The sequence below is a fragment of the Parasteatoda tepidariorum genome, chromosome 7 (genome assembly GCF_982258835.1).
Source record: "Parasteatoda tepidariorum strain Cologne lab strain chromosome 7, Ptep-v5.0, whole genome shotgun sequence".
NCBI classification, from domain to species: Eukaryota; Metazoa; Arthropoda; class Arachnida; order Araneae; family Theridiidae; genus Parasteatoda; species Parasteatoda tepidariorum.
In genome coordinates, this window is record NC_141761.1 from 13,941,036 (window position 1) to 13,959,483 (window position 18,448).

Genomic DNA, 18,448 nt, shown 5'->3' on the forward strand with positions numbered 1-18,448 from the left:
AAGTTTTTAAAGTAATATAATTTTATCTCATTTTGGAACTTTAGCTCTTTTTTTCTGCAACGTAGCATTTAAATTATTTTTCTTGAATTTTAAAAATATTAAGCAGTTTATTTTATGTGCTGTTTTAGGAAAGTTCCAAGCTTAAAACAGCGATTAGCTGGTAAATCAATACCTTTAGAAAAGTATGTAGTATGAAAATCTGTCAAGTTTGTGTCCCTGAAAGGTCGTCTGATTGTTCCAGCATTATTAAGTTTAATGACTTAAAACATTATTTTCATTGGTAAATCCAAAACCAATATTTGATACACATGATGATATTAATATCTGATACACATGATATTTGTATTTATAATTTAATAATAAATCAAAATTATAAATAAAAAATAAATAATTATAAGTAATTATTTGTATATACAAAAAGTAGTGTGAACTATTTCTCTTGTTATTTCTACTTCATTTTTTGAAAAAAAAAATTTTTGAAAAAAATTAAAGTTTAGTTTTTATATTAAATTTTTGAAAATAAAAGAATATAATCTTTGACCCAGTTTTTTTTAAATTCTTTTTTCTAAATATCATTTAACCATATTCCTTTGTTATAAACTCTTTATTTCTTTATATTGGCTATTAAATTACTAGTCAAAAATATTCAATGAGTCTGTTTATATTCAGTTTCAGTATTTTTTTAACATATATTCTTCATGTGATGTCAATTTATATAAAAATGTAACAATTATCTTATGTTTATTTTTAGCTTTTATTTTAATTATACCATATTTCATGAATTAAATTTTTTTGTTAAAATCAAATTGAAATATCAAAATTAAAATCTGTTAGTTATTAATTGTAATTGTTAAGATTTTATTGAATTAGATTTAAAAAAAACTTGTTTTGTTTAGTGAAAGCTTATTTATTATTACTTTAGTTATAATCTAATTTTTTATTTTAATATTTGGTACCTTTCAAATAATGGCAAATTATTTTGTTTTTAAAAATGAAATTGATTGCTTAAGAAAAAAGTGAAAATTAAGTATTTTAAAATTAAGTGTAGTATAATGAATTTCTTTGAAAGTATATTTGCCTAAGTTAAAATAATTTTTTGTTTACAAACATTATTTTTAAACTTTTAAGTTCAGCCTAATTAAACTTTGATTATTTTCTGTTACATTCTTAAAATATCAAACAATTTTAAAAAGTTTACATTTTACAAGTTCTACTCTCTTTATTTTCTACTATCATTATTTAAATAAAGATTCTTGATATCAATTTTTTTTTAAATAAATTGATTATTTACTTATGAGCTCATTGTTGTAAAAAAATTTGTAAATTGAATATTTTACACACATTCTTTCTTTTAAACTAAGTCATTTATCTAAATGTTGTAAATATTTTCAATTTTCGTTTAATAACAAGTTTTTATTTCTAAACACAGATAAATATTAAAATGAAAATGTAAAGAAATATTTATTGCATTTCTAAATTTTTAGTATATCATGAGTTTTGTTAGTATACCATAGGTATCACAAGTTTTTCATATCATCTTTGAATTATATCACTTATTTTTTTTAAAAGAAAAGAATCTGTGTTCTTAAGCTTTATAATTAGTTTTTTTTAAAAAATTTTATTACCTACTACTTGTTAGTTTCTAAAATTATTTTCATAATTTGTTTTTCAATGAGAAGTTTCATATTCTGTATTTTGTAAATTTGGTGTTTATTCATACGTGAAGAAGATGGCGTTTTGGCTAAAGTTTTCAGTTTTTCACCTGCCTAATATTATACCCAACTACAATTTTTGTGTTGATGAATTTTTTAACAAAATATAATTATAATTTAAACGTAAGTATAATTTTTAAAGATAAGTTTTAATTATGGAAATAATTACTTTAAACCTCAGTGATTTTAAAACAATATTTAAATTGCAATTTTTATTCTGGTCATATGATTCATTTTTTATGATTGGCCATGAGAAACATGAAGAAAATATTAGGTGTTACAACTTTAGAAAATTGAAGGAAAAGAAATTTATGTTAGGAAATTTGTTAATAAAGACTTTTTAAACTATAATCTAAATTAGCTTTCAGATTTATTTCTGATGTATCTAAAGAAAAAAAAAATCCGAAATCTGTACTTTGAAGGCAAATTTATTTCAAAAAACAGTAATTATTTTGACACATCAGTTCACTGAGTTCACTTCATTGCTCACTGAGATCTGTATTATTTATTTTAATGAATTCATGAATTAAGTATAAATAATTACCTTATTTTTATTCAATATTTGATTTAAAACTATCCATTTTTTTGTTGTAAATGTTTTACATAATGAATGTAGATGTTTAGTATTATTTTAGTAATAAATGAGAAAACAAGATAACAAAGAGTATTATGAAAATATTTCTAAATTTAATATACTTCTATTTTTTATGAGATAATGGCAAAGTTGATATTTCCAAAAAAAAAATTTCATTTACGTAAAAAAAAAACTTCTGGGGGGAACTTTTTCAGAAAAAAAAAAAAACATTATTTGGCAAAATTTTTTACATGCTTTATGTGTATTTTTAATAGGTTATTTGTCTTAATTAAGGACAATTGCTTGTTACCTAATCTTTCCCCCAGTGGGTCAATATTATTTTTGAGCTATTTTTTGTTAAATTGAATTTGATTTTTTTTGTGCAGAATTTATTTTTATTATTGTAATTTTTTTTTATTTAAAAATGTTTAGCAAAAATCTGCATTACGCACAAAAAGAAATCTTATGGGTAACTAATGTGTCTAGAGCTGCCGTTTTTACTAAATATTCAAATTGCATTTTTAATCTCTAGAATGCAATATTGTTATATATATATATATATATATATATATATATTGCTGATTAAATGTGTTAAACTGTTTAATTCATTACACTATAAATTATTTTAACATTTATTCATAACATTATAATTTTGTAACTTATAATATTTCATTACAGCTATATATTGTTTCTTTTAGGAATTGGTGTATAATTGGAACAGTTTTCCAATGATAGCAAAATCTCGCGAACTTACTGAAAATATTCTTTGCAAAATCAAAACTATATTTTCTAGTCTTTGAGATGCCAAAGGTATGTTTTTTTTAAGATAAATTCATTGCAGTTTTGAATGTAAACAGTAAGGGCTAATAATGTATAGGTAGAATCCTTTTTATTTATCTACTATTATTTTTTTAATATATTTGACTTATTCAATTTGATTTTTAAAATTCATTTTAAATTGGGATTATTTGGAATTTTTGTTCTTATTAGGCATGTGTTTCTTCTGTTAATTTGCAGAATTCCGCGAATCTCAAGATTATTGATTCACGGACTTTCGTAAATCAATAATTTATATTTCAACAAAATTTTCTCGGAATTTCGCTAATCAAAAACTTAAATTTTACCACTTACACAAAATCTAGTTAACATGAAATTTATACCTCCTTTACAAGCACCTCTTTTTTTCTTTTTGAGTACTTAATGAGATCCAAAAGAACTTTTTTTCAGCAGATTTGTTTGAGTTTCTATGCTTTATATCTGTAATAACTAACTCTTATAAAACTTTGCATCTGTAATAACTTCTTCGGTAAAAATTAATGAACCACGGAGGCGAATAGAAAAATAATTAAGTTGACGGTCTTCAAAGTAATTCTGAAATGGAAACATTTCAATTATTGTTCCCTAGAAAAAAAAATTGTGTTTTTTTTTTCATTCCTTTTAAACTTTGATTTTAAATATGTCATAAATTCCGATTTGTAATAAAGGAATTATTTAGTCAATATTATATATTTGCTCTCGTTTTTTAATTGGATGCAATTAGATTGAAATTTTCATATGATAACTGTAGATGGAGATTTCAACTCGCTGGATATCATTATAATTCCTGATTTCGATGTTTTATTTTTTCTTTTGCAGTTACTGCTACTGATTTTCTCATGGTTCTTAAAATTCCAATATTATTGTGACACGCAAAATTCAATTCATGTATTTATTATTATCGTTTGTTTTACGAGGACACTACCAAGTTTTAGTTGAGGTTTTTAAAGTTTTTGCTACTTGATATCGTCAGGATTTTTTAAATCGTGATATTTCAATGCAATATTATTAAGAAGCGAGAAATTCTAATCATGTATTTATTTGTGTAATTGATTTTTCGCAGACTTGATTTAAGTTTTTTTTTTTGGAGTTCATGGAGGACATGATATCTTAAAACACAGATATTACTATGATACAGAAAATTCAAATTGCGCAACTGAATATTAATAATCTTATACGATAATTCTACTGTTGTTTTTCTATCAATTTTTCAGCAGTTGTCACTGCTAAATTTTGAATATTTTTAAAATCTCAATATTTTTAGTACAGTGTTATTAATTATAATATGTGAATCTCGAAACATACATTTGATTAACTTCTTTTTCACCTGCTCAATTTGTGCGATTTCGTAGTAAATACTTGAGGTTTTTATCATCAATCTTTTTTCAGTTATTGCAATAGATTTTACAAACTTTAATATCTTTTTTTCTTCTTTTTTTTAAAGCCACACTTAGTTCAACTATGGAGGAATTTGTTTGTTTTAATGTTTCTTTTGTCTGTAAGTCTTTTATTTATTTTTTATATACGAAAAGATAAAAAATTAAGCACTAAAAGAAAACAACATTGAAGAAAATTCAGATAATTTCTTCTTTCAGGAATCATTTGTCTATCTTATAAATAAAAATAATACACTAACATTTATCATGTCTGAGATTGATACTTTGGTTCCTCAGTGAAAAATACAGTATTGTTATCAAGTACTGATTTCCATTCTTTGGAGTCTGGTGTGGGGCTCATTTTTTTTAAAGTTCTTATTCCTTAAAATCTTTCTTCATGCATTCTTTTTAATTTCTTAAAACATTTTTCCTCCTTGATTCTTATTTTTTTAAATTTTTTAAGTACTAAAATTGTTTTATTCTTTTTAATTTTCAAAAATATTTATGTGTAGTCTATTGTACTGTCACTTAGTTTTTGTGCATCGGTCATTTTGCCACAATAGGCATATATTTTGCATTCGCTCTCATAACTCAGCCTGATTGTGATAAAAAATAGTTTTTAAACTTATATCAAAAACGTTGAATATCGAAGTGAAATTGTCCCTAAGAAATTATATATATATATATATATATATATATAAAAGCACTAGTTTTATCACAGTTGAAAACTTGTTGCATCTTGACTCATTGTGTAACACTTAGCTGGCAAAATCAGTTTTAGATAAAATTTATTTAAAACTTCATCTTGTAAAATACTCATAAATCAAGTTTCTTGTGAAGTTTCAAAATTAATGACATTGCACTTTTTAAAATGTTCTTACTTAACCAATTCAGTGAATTTTGTGTGTTTTTAGTTATTGTCTCTAATTTTTTTCATAATCATATTTATCTAGATATAGCGGGCACACGACATGATTAATATTACTGAGAGGTGTATATAATTTGGTCGAGCCAGCGGTACTAATTTGGGTCGCATCAATCAAGTTGAAGATTGTTTCCGTGGAGTCATTTCTTGATACAATTTTAAACGACTGTATTTTAAAATAATAATGAATAAATTATTGGTAATTAGCTTTATTTGCTATTGTGTGTTTTTTTATTTGCACATGCAATATTATAGACTGACTAATTTCATTTGCGTTTTTATAAATAGCTTACATTCTTTTTTGTAGGCTTCCCTATTGCATAGACCTCTTCATTAAAATGTAAGATATAAAAGTCCCATTGTTCATGCAATGTTATTTTACTGTTCATTATACTTGCTGTCAGAAAAATGACCTAGAATTTGAAATATTAACTAAAGAAAAAATGAAGGTGATAGAATTACTTGCTTTTCTACTGTTCTTAAGAAACTAGGTAATTTTTTAGTTTCAAAATTAGTTGCACATAATTGAACAAAAGTTCTGATAATATTAAAAGACAACAGAAGGAAATTTTTCTAAATGACTACCATATGCAGCAAAACCTGGCCAAGTTTAAGGACATTAATTTAGACATGACATTCTTGCAAATACTTTTTTAGTTGGAACAATGGTGTTTGTAGCCATAGATTCCATCTGCTGACAATCTTAGTATCTAATTTTGAAATTAAACAAGAAAAATGTTTTAGTAAATATCCTCCGTTCTTTGCTTAATTTTTCGAATCATACGTAATTTTTGGCACACCTGGTTCCATGAAACTTTCCATAATAGCATTTGAAATTAAATGTCTTCATTCCTAAAAGAAGTATTTAAAGAGAAGTGTTTTATCTATTTTTTAAATTACAGAAAAAAATGTATCTACCTCGCAAGAATTATTAACAATTAAATTTTTAGAACCTTTATTTTATATATGTTACCTCACTATGCTATAATTTAAGTGCTCTGTTTAAGTCAGCAAGAGTCCTTATATTGATTGTTGGCTGTTTGGGTTTAAATAAAAACTCGGTTTAAAATACTGTATAAAACTACTTAAGTATTATAGTCTTTAGTTAACATGCACGTAATTTACCGCTGAATACTAGAGTGATTTACAAATTAACGAATAAAAATAAAAGCACAAATACAGTTCAATTAATATAATCTAGAAACAATGTACAGGTGCTTATTTCTATAACTTGGCTAAAAACTAAATCTGTAGATCATATTGCAAAATTTTAAAATCTTTAATACAAGTTGATCAATTTCTAACAATAACAATTTCTGCAGTAACAATTTAATTACAAGAGAATGTATCTTTAAAAATATTCACTCTAAAATATAGTTCAATCAGTAGACCAGAGTCCATCAGTAGTCTACTGATCTTGACTGATAATTGTCTCAATTAAATTACAATTATTACAATAATGAAAACCAGTGTTTGTTTTTTTGTTAATTTGTATATTAAAATAAAATATGTTGAATGAAATTTATTTTAAAATTATTGATAGCTAATTTATAATTGATGTGACTAATTCATCAATCCCATTTGTTTTATTAGATTCTGACGCCTATGTAATTACTGGCAGTTTTTAATTTGTGATTCATTACTTAAATAAATTAGTTCATATTAGCTTTCTTATAAATTTTAATCAAAGTGTTTTCCACAATTTACATTTTAATAAGAATTGTGCACAGCTTTCTCCCAGCTTCTTGATATAAAGATTTATATTAGTAAAATTAATGTTGATAAAAGTTTAAAAATGGTTGTTGCATTATTTAAAAATATCTTGTTGAAATAGACTTTATTAATTTTCATGCTTTGAAAATTTAATTTCTATTTTTGTAATATTTTTTCTATGTTTTTAAGCTATATTTGATGTCCATTATTTTTTCAAACTTTTGTTATACTCTAAAAAAGATGATAATAAGCATAAACATATGAATCACAAAGTAGTTGGTTGATTTTGATTTACTTATTAACATAAAGTTTTAAGAAATTTTGTTTTAAAAGAAACTTTTTACTTCCTTTCCAAATAATAGTTTTTCCCTAGATAAGAAAAAGAATGTTGGATATTTTTCTACAAAAGGTAACCATTAATATTTACTGAGTTTATTTAACTAAAGACAAGAAAGTTTATGGAAGTGGAGAAAAATTTCTAATTTCTAATGAAGTATTATGATTAAGTGAAAATTTGATTCAAAAAAGAGGAAGAAAAAAACTATTTAGTGAAGGATTAACATTGTACATTATAAGACTTATATTACATGTTATTATTTAAAAACTTCTTTTTATGAATTTTTATGAATATTTTCAAACAAAATATAAATTTGCTGCATTTTGACCTCAAAAGAATAATAAAAATACTAAAATATAAGAAATAATTATTTCGTGCTATATGTGAATGAATAAAGCTAAACAATACAGAAAAACTTATGATTTCATTTCAAAAGTCCTTTAGGATTTTTTGGTTGTTTAATTATATTTTTTGTGATCCTAAACAATTGGAAATATTTCAGTGAAAAGTGAGTTAAAGATGATATGTATTTGATACCTTTCACTATGACTGAATTGGCATTGATCAAGTTAAAGCAGGGAGATGGTGTAACTGCTAAAAAACTCTTGGAACCAGCTCGGTATGTTGCTTAACATGTTAAATTTATTGTTGTAACTTTCATACCTGTTTGTTCTTATTATTATTATATGACTCTAAATAATTTTCTTTAATAAATTTATAGATATTTTTTAAAAATAACGCTAACCCATTATTTTTGTGTGTTATTCAGGATCTCCTAGTGCTTAAAAAATTTCAACATTTTAATACATGCCCTGCTTAGCATGTTGGATTAAAGAATACATGTCTGAATGAGACTTTTGCATGCACCAACATCTTTTCTTAATGCCCATTTAAAATATATGAATGTACCAGTTATTAATATGTTAAAAAGATAACATTATTGTCTTTATTTCGGTATGAATCAGAAATATCAAACATTGTTAACAAGGAATTATTTAACATGAATAGGTATTGAAAGAGGAAAAATCATAATTTAAACCACTTGCATTTTTTTTTTTAAATGTCACTGATTTAAATTTAAAATTTTTTTTAATCTAATTTGTAGCTAGTTATCATTTTTGAGTAAAATTGAATGCTACTTAAACCTATTTATCATTCATATAAAATCTATATTTATAAGTTTATATATTTTTGGAAGGTAGGGTAAACCATTTTCAAATTCTTTTATGTTCAACGGCAACAAAATACCTTTTTCTTCATGTGTTCTATTCCAGCGGCGGTGCCAGAATTGTTCCTTTTCATTTGTTGTTATCATACCAGAACTGCTCTTCACTACAAATAAAAAAGAAAAAGTGATAGGACTTCTATTTCTTAGCCTTTTATTATAATTATTATAATTAGTTTACATTTCAAAGTTAAAAGGAAAAAAAATTTTTTTAGCTAAGTTCACAAGAAATATTTTAGTAATTTCATGACATTGATTATGAAATCACAATAACATTTATTATGCAGATCTTTTCTATGAATATTTTTGAGGATGTTGTTGCATCTCAAATGCTTCCAATTTAATGATGAACCATATATTTAGCCATCTAATATTGAACAGATAACAGAAGAAAAGCTTACTTATGTCTCTGTGAGAGGCTTGCTTTTTTAATTTTGATAAATGTCCTAGTATACTCAAATGAAAAATAAAGTGGAAAATGAAAAAGCCAGGAAGATAATATTTTTAATTTAAAGTCCACTCCTTAATTATTTTTAGAATAAACTGAATACATCTGAATTATTTGATTTGCTATGAAATTTTTATTAGTTTTTATCAATATTGCAAATGACATATTGGACAATAATTACTATTATCAAATAGTTAACTTTATAATGTGATATTTAAATTATTTTAATACATGTATATTTAAAAGAAATATTATTTCTAAGAGCTTTGAGTAATACTTGAAATTTTAGTCAAATATTTTAATTGCATTTAAAATACATTTATTCTTTTATGTTCATTACTTTCCATTTCAATCACATGCTTTATGTCTGCAAAAAAAATTTAATATTTTTAAGAGGTCACAGTACCCAAATAATGACCAAAGTATCGAATTTTTTTATTGCTTATAATAAAACTTTAAACTATTTCAAATTCACTGAAAAAAAGTCATCTATCTATCTACATTTTTAAAAAAGTTATGACTGATTTTAGATTGTCCTAATACAGAAACTTGCACAGCAGACAGATTTTAGAGTGCTTTTCCTCATTGATGATAATTTTGTGTTTTAATCTTAATTAAATCCCTAAGGAATTTTTTCTATTTAAGTATTATTACTTTTTTATCTTGAGTATAATACACTTATTTAAACTGTGCATGGAATAAGCATTTTATGAGGTATTAAAATTTTTACAGCATGTTATATGTAAACCTTTTTAACCTTTTTTTCTACATTTTTACAAAATAATCTATCAAAAATATTCTAATTGATTAATCAACAAATAAATGCACAAAATTGTTAAGATGAATATGGTAAGCACCAAGGGAAAAAATTTTTTTTGAAAATATGTTCAAATAAAAAAGCCTTAGGGATTTAAAATTTTTGAATTTTTTCAAATTTTTTTAAAATGTTAAAAAAATTAAACAGTTTAATTACTTTTTGAAAATAAATTATTGATTATAAGTTAAATGAGCATGTAAAGCATCCACAAAATGAATTATTATATCTTTATTTAAAATAATTGTTGCAAAGGTACTGTGACATCTTAAAAACATACTAGACATCTAATAGAAATTAACTTAATTAGTGCCTGGGTGATTGTAAATAGCATAATTAGAAAATATCTCTCTTTCTCCCTAAAAGATTTCAAATCATAAATTATTTAAAATCCTATTATAGAGTAATGCTTTACATAACATCATTTTGAATGAATTTCATGTATTATTTACTCAACAGCTAGCAATATTTTGTTACATAGCTTAATTATACTTAATTATTTCAATTAAAGTAATAAATGTATTATGAATTATTAGCTCGTATAATCAGACTGAAAAGTTTTTTTTTCCAATGGCAGGCACTGAATTTGAATCTACACTGAAAAGTAGAATAGGCAAAATTTAAATAATAGTTAAATCACTTAAATGTTGCAATTTCTTTTCATGTACTTTCTATCAGTAAGCTATTTTTACAAGAATTTAAATGACTTATGGAAGATAGCGTATTATCCTTCTGAACAATGACTTTAAGTTTATGCAATCGCTTTATAGCCTTTCTTGCATACTTCACATCCTCTTCCCTTACGATAACAAAGCTTTCCTTATCGTAATATAGTTTTCTGTACTGATGCGCTCGACTTGAAATTCTAAAATTTTTGTTTAGAATAAACTTTGTGTAACTCGACCACCAAGTGAGCTTAACAATGTTCGGATGAATGTTGTTTTCCTTTCCCAGAATAAGATCAACTTGTTTAGGTGCAAGTTGATTCAACACTATTTTGACTGCGATTCTACATTCCAATTTGAATTTCTCTCTAATCGACCGATAACACATCTCGGTCAGTCTCTCCCTGACCCTCGTCCTAAATTCGGTTTCAGAGAGTGACGTGAAATCACTTTTCAAGACTTGAAAGATTTCGCTTAAATCGAATCTGACATTGTGCGATTGAATATTATTAACGGTGGCATTTTACCTTAAGTGTTTTTTTTAAAACTGTATTGTTATAGTGTTCTGTTTGTAAATTAAAATTTTAATAAAATAATTAAGTTCAGAATAATTATCTTTTGATGTTTCCCAGTATTTGTCTTTAATCAAATGCAGGCTAAGAAAAAGACATTCAGCTGGTTGGTTAGAAAGAAAGGCTGGTTAGTATCTTCCTCCTTTATTAATAAACAATAAATGTATTATATTGATTATTTTAAAAAAATTATTTCTTTTTTCTTCATCAATTTTTAAAAATTTATTATTTTAGCATTCAATTTCTATCAATAGGGAGAAATAAAATTAATTAATGTCATTTTTAAAAGTATTTAAATCTTACTTCATAATAAATGATGAATTGTCATGTATCAATATTCAGTAGGATTGATTTTGACTTATAAACATTCAAAATAATATAAGGTCTCTCTTTTTCACTCTAAATCAAATGCGGGCTGAAGAAGAGAGGAAGAAAAAAACTATGTCTGGAAGTTAATAAACTTTTATTACACAGGCCTTCGATGAAAAAAATTCAAGGGGTCTAATAGCTGAACTTAATGTATTTTTTGGTGCTGAAATGGAAAATAATAATGAAAACTTTCTATCACGTTGCGTTTTTTTGAAAAATTCAGTTTTACTTGAATTTTTATGAACATTTATCATAAAAAAATTTCGTTTTTGAATTGCTTAACTTCTTGACTGACCAGCATTCTACTTAGGTTAAATCTACAAAAGCAGCCCTCTCTGACTACTCTGTCACAATCTCTCTCTAACAATAGCGTCGCGAGAATTTTTATCTAGGTTCGCTGACCTCTCAGAAACACTAGCAAATGTAATAGGGAGTGACTTTAACGTCTGCTTTTTTTCTGTGTGTTTCGTGAAACATGACTTCGAGTTCGAGACATTGTAAAACTTTCCCAGGTGGCTTTTGTTATGTATGCGGCGAGTATAGTGTTGTTAAAAATTGCATGAGGAGCATTACAGACTATGTAAGACAACTAATGGGCATATTTTGGCATGAAATTAGGAGACCAGGACAAATCGTGGTCTCTCTATAAAGTTTGTGTGCAGTGTTTCATTTGGAATTCCTATGACATGAAGGGAGCCCAAAAACCACTTTGATGATTGTTATTTTTGTTCCTGCTATGTTCGTGGGTATAACCAGAAAAATCAAAGGCTAATATCTTATCCTGATAGTATTAAATCGGCTATATGCCTCGTTCCTTATGGACCTGGTGAGCCTGCGCCTCCAACTGAATTGCCAATCATCTCTTCAGACTTGGAACATCCAGAAGTTCAAGACTCCGATATTGAATATAAGCCACCTGTAGCCTGTTCACCTCAGCCCTTCTCTCAGGTTGAACTTAATTATCTGAGCAGTGATCTTGGCCTTTTGAAAGAGGCAGATTTATTGTTAGGCTCCAGACAGAAAGGAAAAAAAACTTATTGGCCAAAGGAACATCATTTTATTAGTACAGGAATCGTGAAAAGGAATTTATTAAGTACTTTGATGAAGAGGAGAACTTTGTATATTGTTCTGATGTTCCTGGATTGATGAGCAAATTTAATGTCATCTACGAAAAAGATGAGTGGAGGCTGTTTATAGATTCATCTAAAAGAAGCCTCAAAGCTGTTCATCATGGGAGCCAGTATGCATCTGTACCAGTTGGACACTCAGTATATTTAAAAGAATGCTATGAAAACCTGGTATTCGTCCTAGACAAACTAAAATACATCGATCACAGTTGGACCATCTCCTGTGATTTGAAAGTTATCTCCATGCTTCTTGGTCAACAAGGTGGATTTACAAAGTTCCCATGTTTCATTTGTGAATGGGACAGCCGTGACAAGACTCAACATTGGGTAAAAAAAAGAATGACTGAAACGACAAAATCTTGACCCAGGCACCAAGAACGTTATTCGAAACAGCTAAGTTGATTCGAAAAAAGTATTGTTACTTCCGCTACATATAAAATTAGGTGTAATGAAGCAGTTTGTCAAGGCTGTTCCAAAATATGGCGATTGTTTCAAATACCCGTTCGAAAAGTTTTCAGGTTTATCCCAAGCCAAGTTGAACGGAGAAATCTTTGTTGGTCCAGATATCCGCAAACTCATGAAGGATAAAGAATTTGAGACACGGCAGCAACGGAAAAAGAAACTTGGGTTGCTTTCAAAGATGTCGTCAGTAAATTTCTGGGTAATTACAAGGATCCTGATTATTAGGAAATTGTAATGAAAATGCTGGACAAATTTAAAACTTTGGGTAGCTTCATGAGTGTAAAAATGCATTTCCTTTGCTCACATGTGAACTTTTTACCCGATAATTTAGGAGCAGTCAGCGAAGAATAAGAAGAAAGGTTCCATCAAGATATCAGATATATGGAGCGTAAATATCAAGGAAGATGGGACAAGAACATGCTCGCCGACTACTGTTCGATGATAGCTCGGGATAGATCTGAGATTTAGCATAAAAGAAGATCATCAAAAATAAGTTTCAGAGGAAAACGAGTATATCCTTAAATAGAAACTTTTCTCTTTTTTACGTTACCTTTAAATTACCAATAAGTTTTTTGCTTGTTTTGTATTTGTTTCAAACTTTCATGTACACATACACAATATTTGCTATTTTTGGTCAATCGTCAATTTTACGTAAGCTATCTTAATAAAAAAAAATTAATTAAAATTGTATGTTGGTGATTTTTTCCAGAAACTGATATAAAAAGTTTAAACGCAAGGAACTTATTGTTTTTCCCTCGACCAGAGGTGACTTGTGCGGTCTGGTAACAGTATTTTTTATTCATTTTGACCTATAAAAAATTAGCTGATAGCTCAAAAATCAATTTTCTTTCACAAGATTAAATTTTACATAGATCAAAATGAATGAAGAGAGCAGTTATTGGATAGTACTTGAAAATTTGTTTGAGAAAATTCCTTTCCAAATAGGATTTTAGTAAAAACATTAATATCGATTTTACAAAAAATCCTAATGTGATTAGGAAAAATGAAGATTATTTTCGAAATCAGCACATCAAATAACATATAAATCAACAATAACTTCTCTTGTATTTTTCAAAAACTTCAATTTCGCAGGCTTGTGTTATTAAACCATATTTTTGTTAATATTGGTGTAATGCTTTAGTTATTTTTTGAAGATTTATTTTTTCTCCTTTAAGGTTAACATTGTTCTTGTATCAGAAAGTTAAGTTAGTTGCTTATGTTAATTTTTTAAAAAGTTAGTTATTTCTGCCATCAGTCTGTAAATGTGTCTGTTCTAAAAGATCAAAATAAAGAATTAAGTTTGCAAGTTGTGAGATATAAGAGCAGTCTAAAAGAAATAGGGGTTTCCTTGTTTAATGTTCTATTTAAGTTTTACTTGAGATGATGTAGTAAAGTCTCTTTAGCTTAATTCATAACACAAATATTTATCATATTTTTAGATAAACTTCAGTTACAGAGTTTTGACATAGTTATCCAGTTGCACATTTTATTACTAGCAGTTTAGATGCAGAAACCATTAAGTATTTCTTTCTCTTAAATCTAAAATTCCAAACCTAAATTGTTATTGTATAATGACTAATAATAAATTTACAGCTGATCCATTCAATACGATTTTTGAAAAGGTTTCACGTTTGCTATGTAAATGGCACATTCACAGGACCTGGCAAAGACAATTATCAGCTAAGGTTAAAGATGTATATTTACAAAATGAACTATACACAGACTTATTATCTCTTACAAAAGCGAAATCTTTTATCATTTTTAAATAAACTTCAGTTGTTTATACAAAAGCACGAAATTGTTGCTCTGCTGTTTACCTCTTATTTTGTACAAAATTATTGTTCACCACAGTTCTGCAACTAAGTTCTACCGTAGGCAGTGCACCCGCCGATCAAGCAGTTGGCCGTGAGCTCATTTATGTCATATGCAAAGAAAATAAATTTTTAAAAAATCTGTGCTGTGACTAACTATTAAATGTTGTGATGTAATATCCTGTGATTGTCTTGTTCTTTAAATGCTGTTATTTATGTCTAAACTCTGATGGATTCTGCAATAGAAATATTAAATAAGATTAATCAGACACTACCCCTCTCTTTCAGTCGTAAATAACCTGATTAAATGGAAAACCTGCAAAAGAATTGAAAATAAGAAACCGAGCATCAAACCTCTCGTAACAATAATTTATTTAATTTTAACAATTTAACTCTCAATGTAACTTTGTAACCCAGTAACCTATCAACACTTAGACATAACTTAAAATTGTAACAATGAGAACTATCTTCCTTTAGTTTTTACTTCTTTTACTAGACTGTAACTATGTGATTCAAAAATTCATTTTTGCAAAACCCATTATAACTATAATACTTGAGTGAACACCTGAATGCTAGAAGATTGAGTTGAGAGAATTAGTTCAACCTCATGACAAGTTAAACATGCATGGAGGAAGTGGGCCAATTTTTTATTGTTAATAAAAGCTTTTTGGTCGACTAGCAAAGCACGAGAGCGATTTCCTAATTGTGGATGTGTGCTCCAATGTTCTGTTAACTGCGTCAACATGCCTTCAGATATTAACACCCTTTTCAACTCCTTTTTTATGTTTAGATTTTTTAAGTGACGAATGCACCAAATCCCAAAGTATGAGTTGGAGTAGCACTTCCACCCAAAAGTGTAGTGAAACTACTCTGACGGTGTCGCAAGTAGTCCCGGAAGATGTTGGATGAGCCAGGTTTAATAAATCGTGGGCATTTTTTATTTTATATATATATAATTGTATGTGTGCATGCTTATAATACTTTCCTGGTTATTAAAAATTTTCTCTTAAAATGTATACTTTTGTGTTAAATGTCCCCTTTCACTCTGTTACTCAAGTTGATTCAAAGTAATGTTTTCAATCTTTTTTAGATTTACAATTTAAAAAGCTGTGCTTTAAGTTATATACTTAGCCATCCATTGAAATTTTCACAAGGTATCTTGAGTGCAATACTAATTTGAAGCAACTTGTTCTCTTCTAGCTTTTACCTAGATTTTTTAAGGAATTATTCTTTAAATATTTAATATAATTTGTTTTTAATAAAAAAATTTTTTAGTATTTACATTGCTGTTTGTTTTACTGATGATTTACATTTGTCCCGGAGAATAATCTCACAGCATTGTCTGCTTAAAGCTTTTCTGTGAGATATGTTTACCAGGACTTCATGTTTCTACTATGATTTATGCAGATACTCATTCACTTTGAAGAATATCTCTGTGCCATAACAAGTCAAAATTTAGTCATTAATTTTGTTATATGTAATAGATATAATTGTAAATTTTTTAAATTCATAAAAAATAATTAAGCTCTTTATTATTTAGCATAGTTGTCTGATATTAATATAATGTATGTCTTAGATTAGATTCTGACCCACTGCAGAACTTTAAGGTAACATGATTTCAATTTTTTTTATCAAGAAAAATGCTTCTATTTTACAGCTGAATAAGCAGACAAGACTTTTAGCTGCTCCTTTTCTCAGGATGTTGCCACTAGTAGCTGTCATAAACCTTACGTGATTGCACCATCATAGAGTCAAGCTGTCTACCAATACTCTTTCTCTATTGTATAAGAACAAAAAAAAATAGACATGCTTCAAATTTTCTGATCCAACTAACATTTTTTTTTTTGTGTGTCCTATTTTGTACTTTTTACATATATGCTGTGCTCTTACTTACCACTAAGAAATAATTAAAAAGGTAAAAATAAAAATTATCAAAATAAAATGTATCTTATTTATTTATCATTTCTTGAAGATACATATTATGTATCTTACATTTCACATGCCAATTCATCATCACATCTTCACATCACATGCCAATTCTATACATGTAATTATATTCTTCTCAACAAAGATTACAAATTCAATAGTATACAAATCTTACTTTCTGTCTTAAATTAATTATAATAAAAAAAAAAGTTGTGTTACCTGCCATAGTAGGCAAAAAAGAAACGAAACTTGATTTGCAGCATTTTTGAAAACAATGTACCATAACAGCTCCTTTTTTTAAATTAACTTTTATTGAGTACACACTTAAGTACATTAATATTGATCAAAATGATTCAGAAATTAAGCATTCAATGTACTTTTTATTCCCATTTAAAATATAATTGATTTATTCTAAGAAGAAAGAATACTGTTTTCCACTTTATTAAAAAAACAAAGCATTATTAATTCAGGCTATAAAGTAGCAGTAAAGCATAAGCAAACACAAATAATTCATATAATGAGTATTAAACTCTATTTAAGTTGATTTGAAATGAGGTCAGTAATCTCCAAAGACAGTATGTGGCCCCTTTTAATCAAATAGTAAAGGAATAGAATATAAATGCCCTTTTAACACAAAAAAGACAGTCTTACAGTAACAATATTTTACGAAATCAGACACAAAAATGCACTTTCTCTGAATAAGCCAGCTTTTTTTTTTTTTTAGTGATGTAAATGTCTGGCCCCCAAGATATTGGGGGCAACCGGAGCTCTGGAGATACGGTTCCAATAGTTTGGACAGAAGAGAATTCCAAAATTTGGATCCCTTCATGTTAATTTTTTTTTTACTACTTTTCTTTTTTTTACTTTTTAAACGAATTGAAAGATTTTTGTTCACAATTGTAAAATTCGTTTATTTAAATTTAATTCCACTCAAAATATATCTTTTAGTAAATGATCATTGTTTTTTTATTTAACATAAGTCTTAAAATTTCTGAATTGTATAGTAGAAAATTTTTTTACATCATTTTAAGGAATGCAATTTTAAATAGCAAAATTTCAGTTAAATCGGTCAATTAGTGAAAAGTTAAATTTTGAAAAAAATTTCTACCTTGCAGTTATTAATATATAATATTATAAATATTTTTCGACTATTATTATATAAAATAATGAGCATTTACTATAAGTTATATTTTGCATAGAATTTTCTTTTGGATAAACGAATTTTATAACTGAGAACAAAAATGTTTCAAATTCTTTTTATAATTTTTTGAGATATAGTGAAATACACAGAAAGTAAAATTAACAATAATTGTTTTAAACTTTGGACTGCTCTCTTGACGAAACTATTGGGACATTACCTCCCAAAACTACAACGTACTGCTGTGCTAGTTTTGGAGCTCCGTCTTTCGATAGCGCTATGCATACTCTCCAGAAAAACTTTAGTTATATAGCAGATAAATGAGAACGATAAAGTGTAAGCTCGGTCACATTTTCATTATTTATTCATTTTGTACACGAAACTAGCGTTAAGGTAATATATAAAACTTTTTAAATTGAAAATGTATAATCCAAAAAG

General features: G+C 26.7%; 1 protein-coding gene across 5 annotated transcripts in view; it reads left to right on the top strand.

Moving 5' to 3' along the window:
• LOC147806873 (uncharacterized) overlaps positions 1-16,879 on the top strand; it is a 76,307-nt gene extending 59,428 nt beyond the window's left edge. For 2 of the 5 annotated variants that reach the window (XM_087167367.1, XM_087167370.1), the window contains 3 exons: positions 2,985-3,096; positions 7,956-8,072; positions 16,604-16,879. Coding sequence is in view for 2 of the 5 variants with exons in the window: in XM_087167370.1 (XP_087023496.1) it covers positions 2,985-3,018 (34 nt within the window). In the remaining 3 variants the exon portion in view is untranslated. Of the gene's footprint in view, positions 1-2,984; positions 3,097-5,431; positions 5,689-5,710; positions 5,744-7,955; positions 8,073-16,603 lie in introns of those variants that run through there. The other 3 variants (XM_087167369.1, XM_087167368.1, XM_087167371.1) reach the window with 3 other exon arrangements.
• The last annotated feature ends 1,569 nt before the right edge of the window (positions 16,880-18,448 follow it).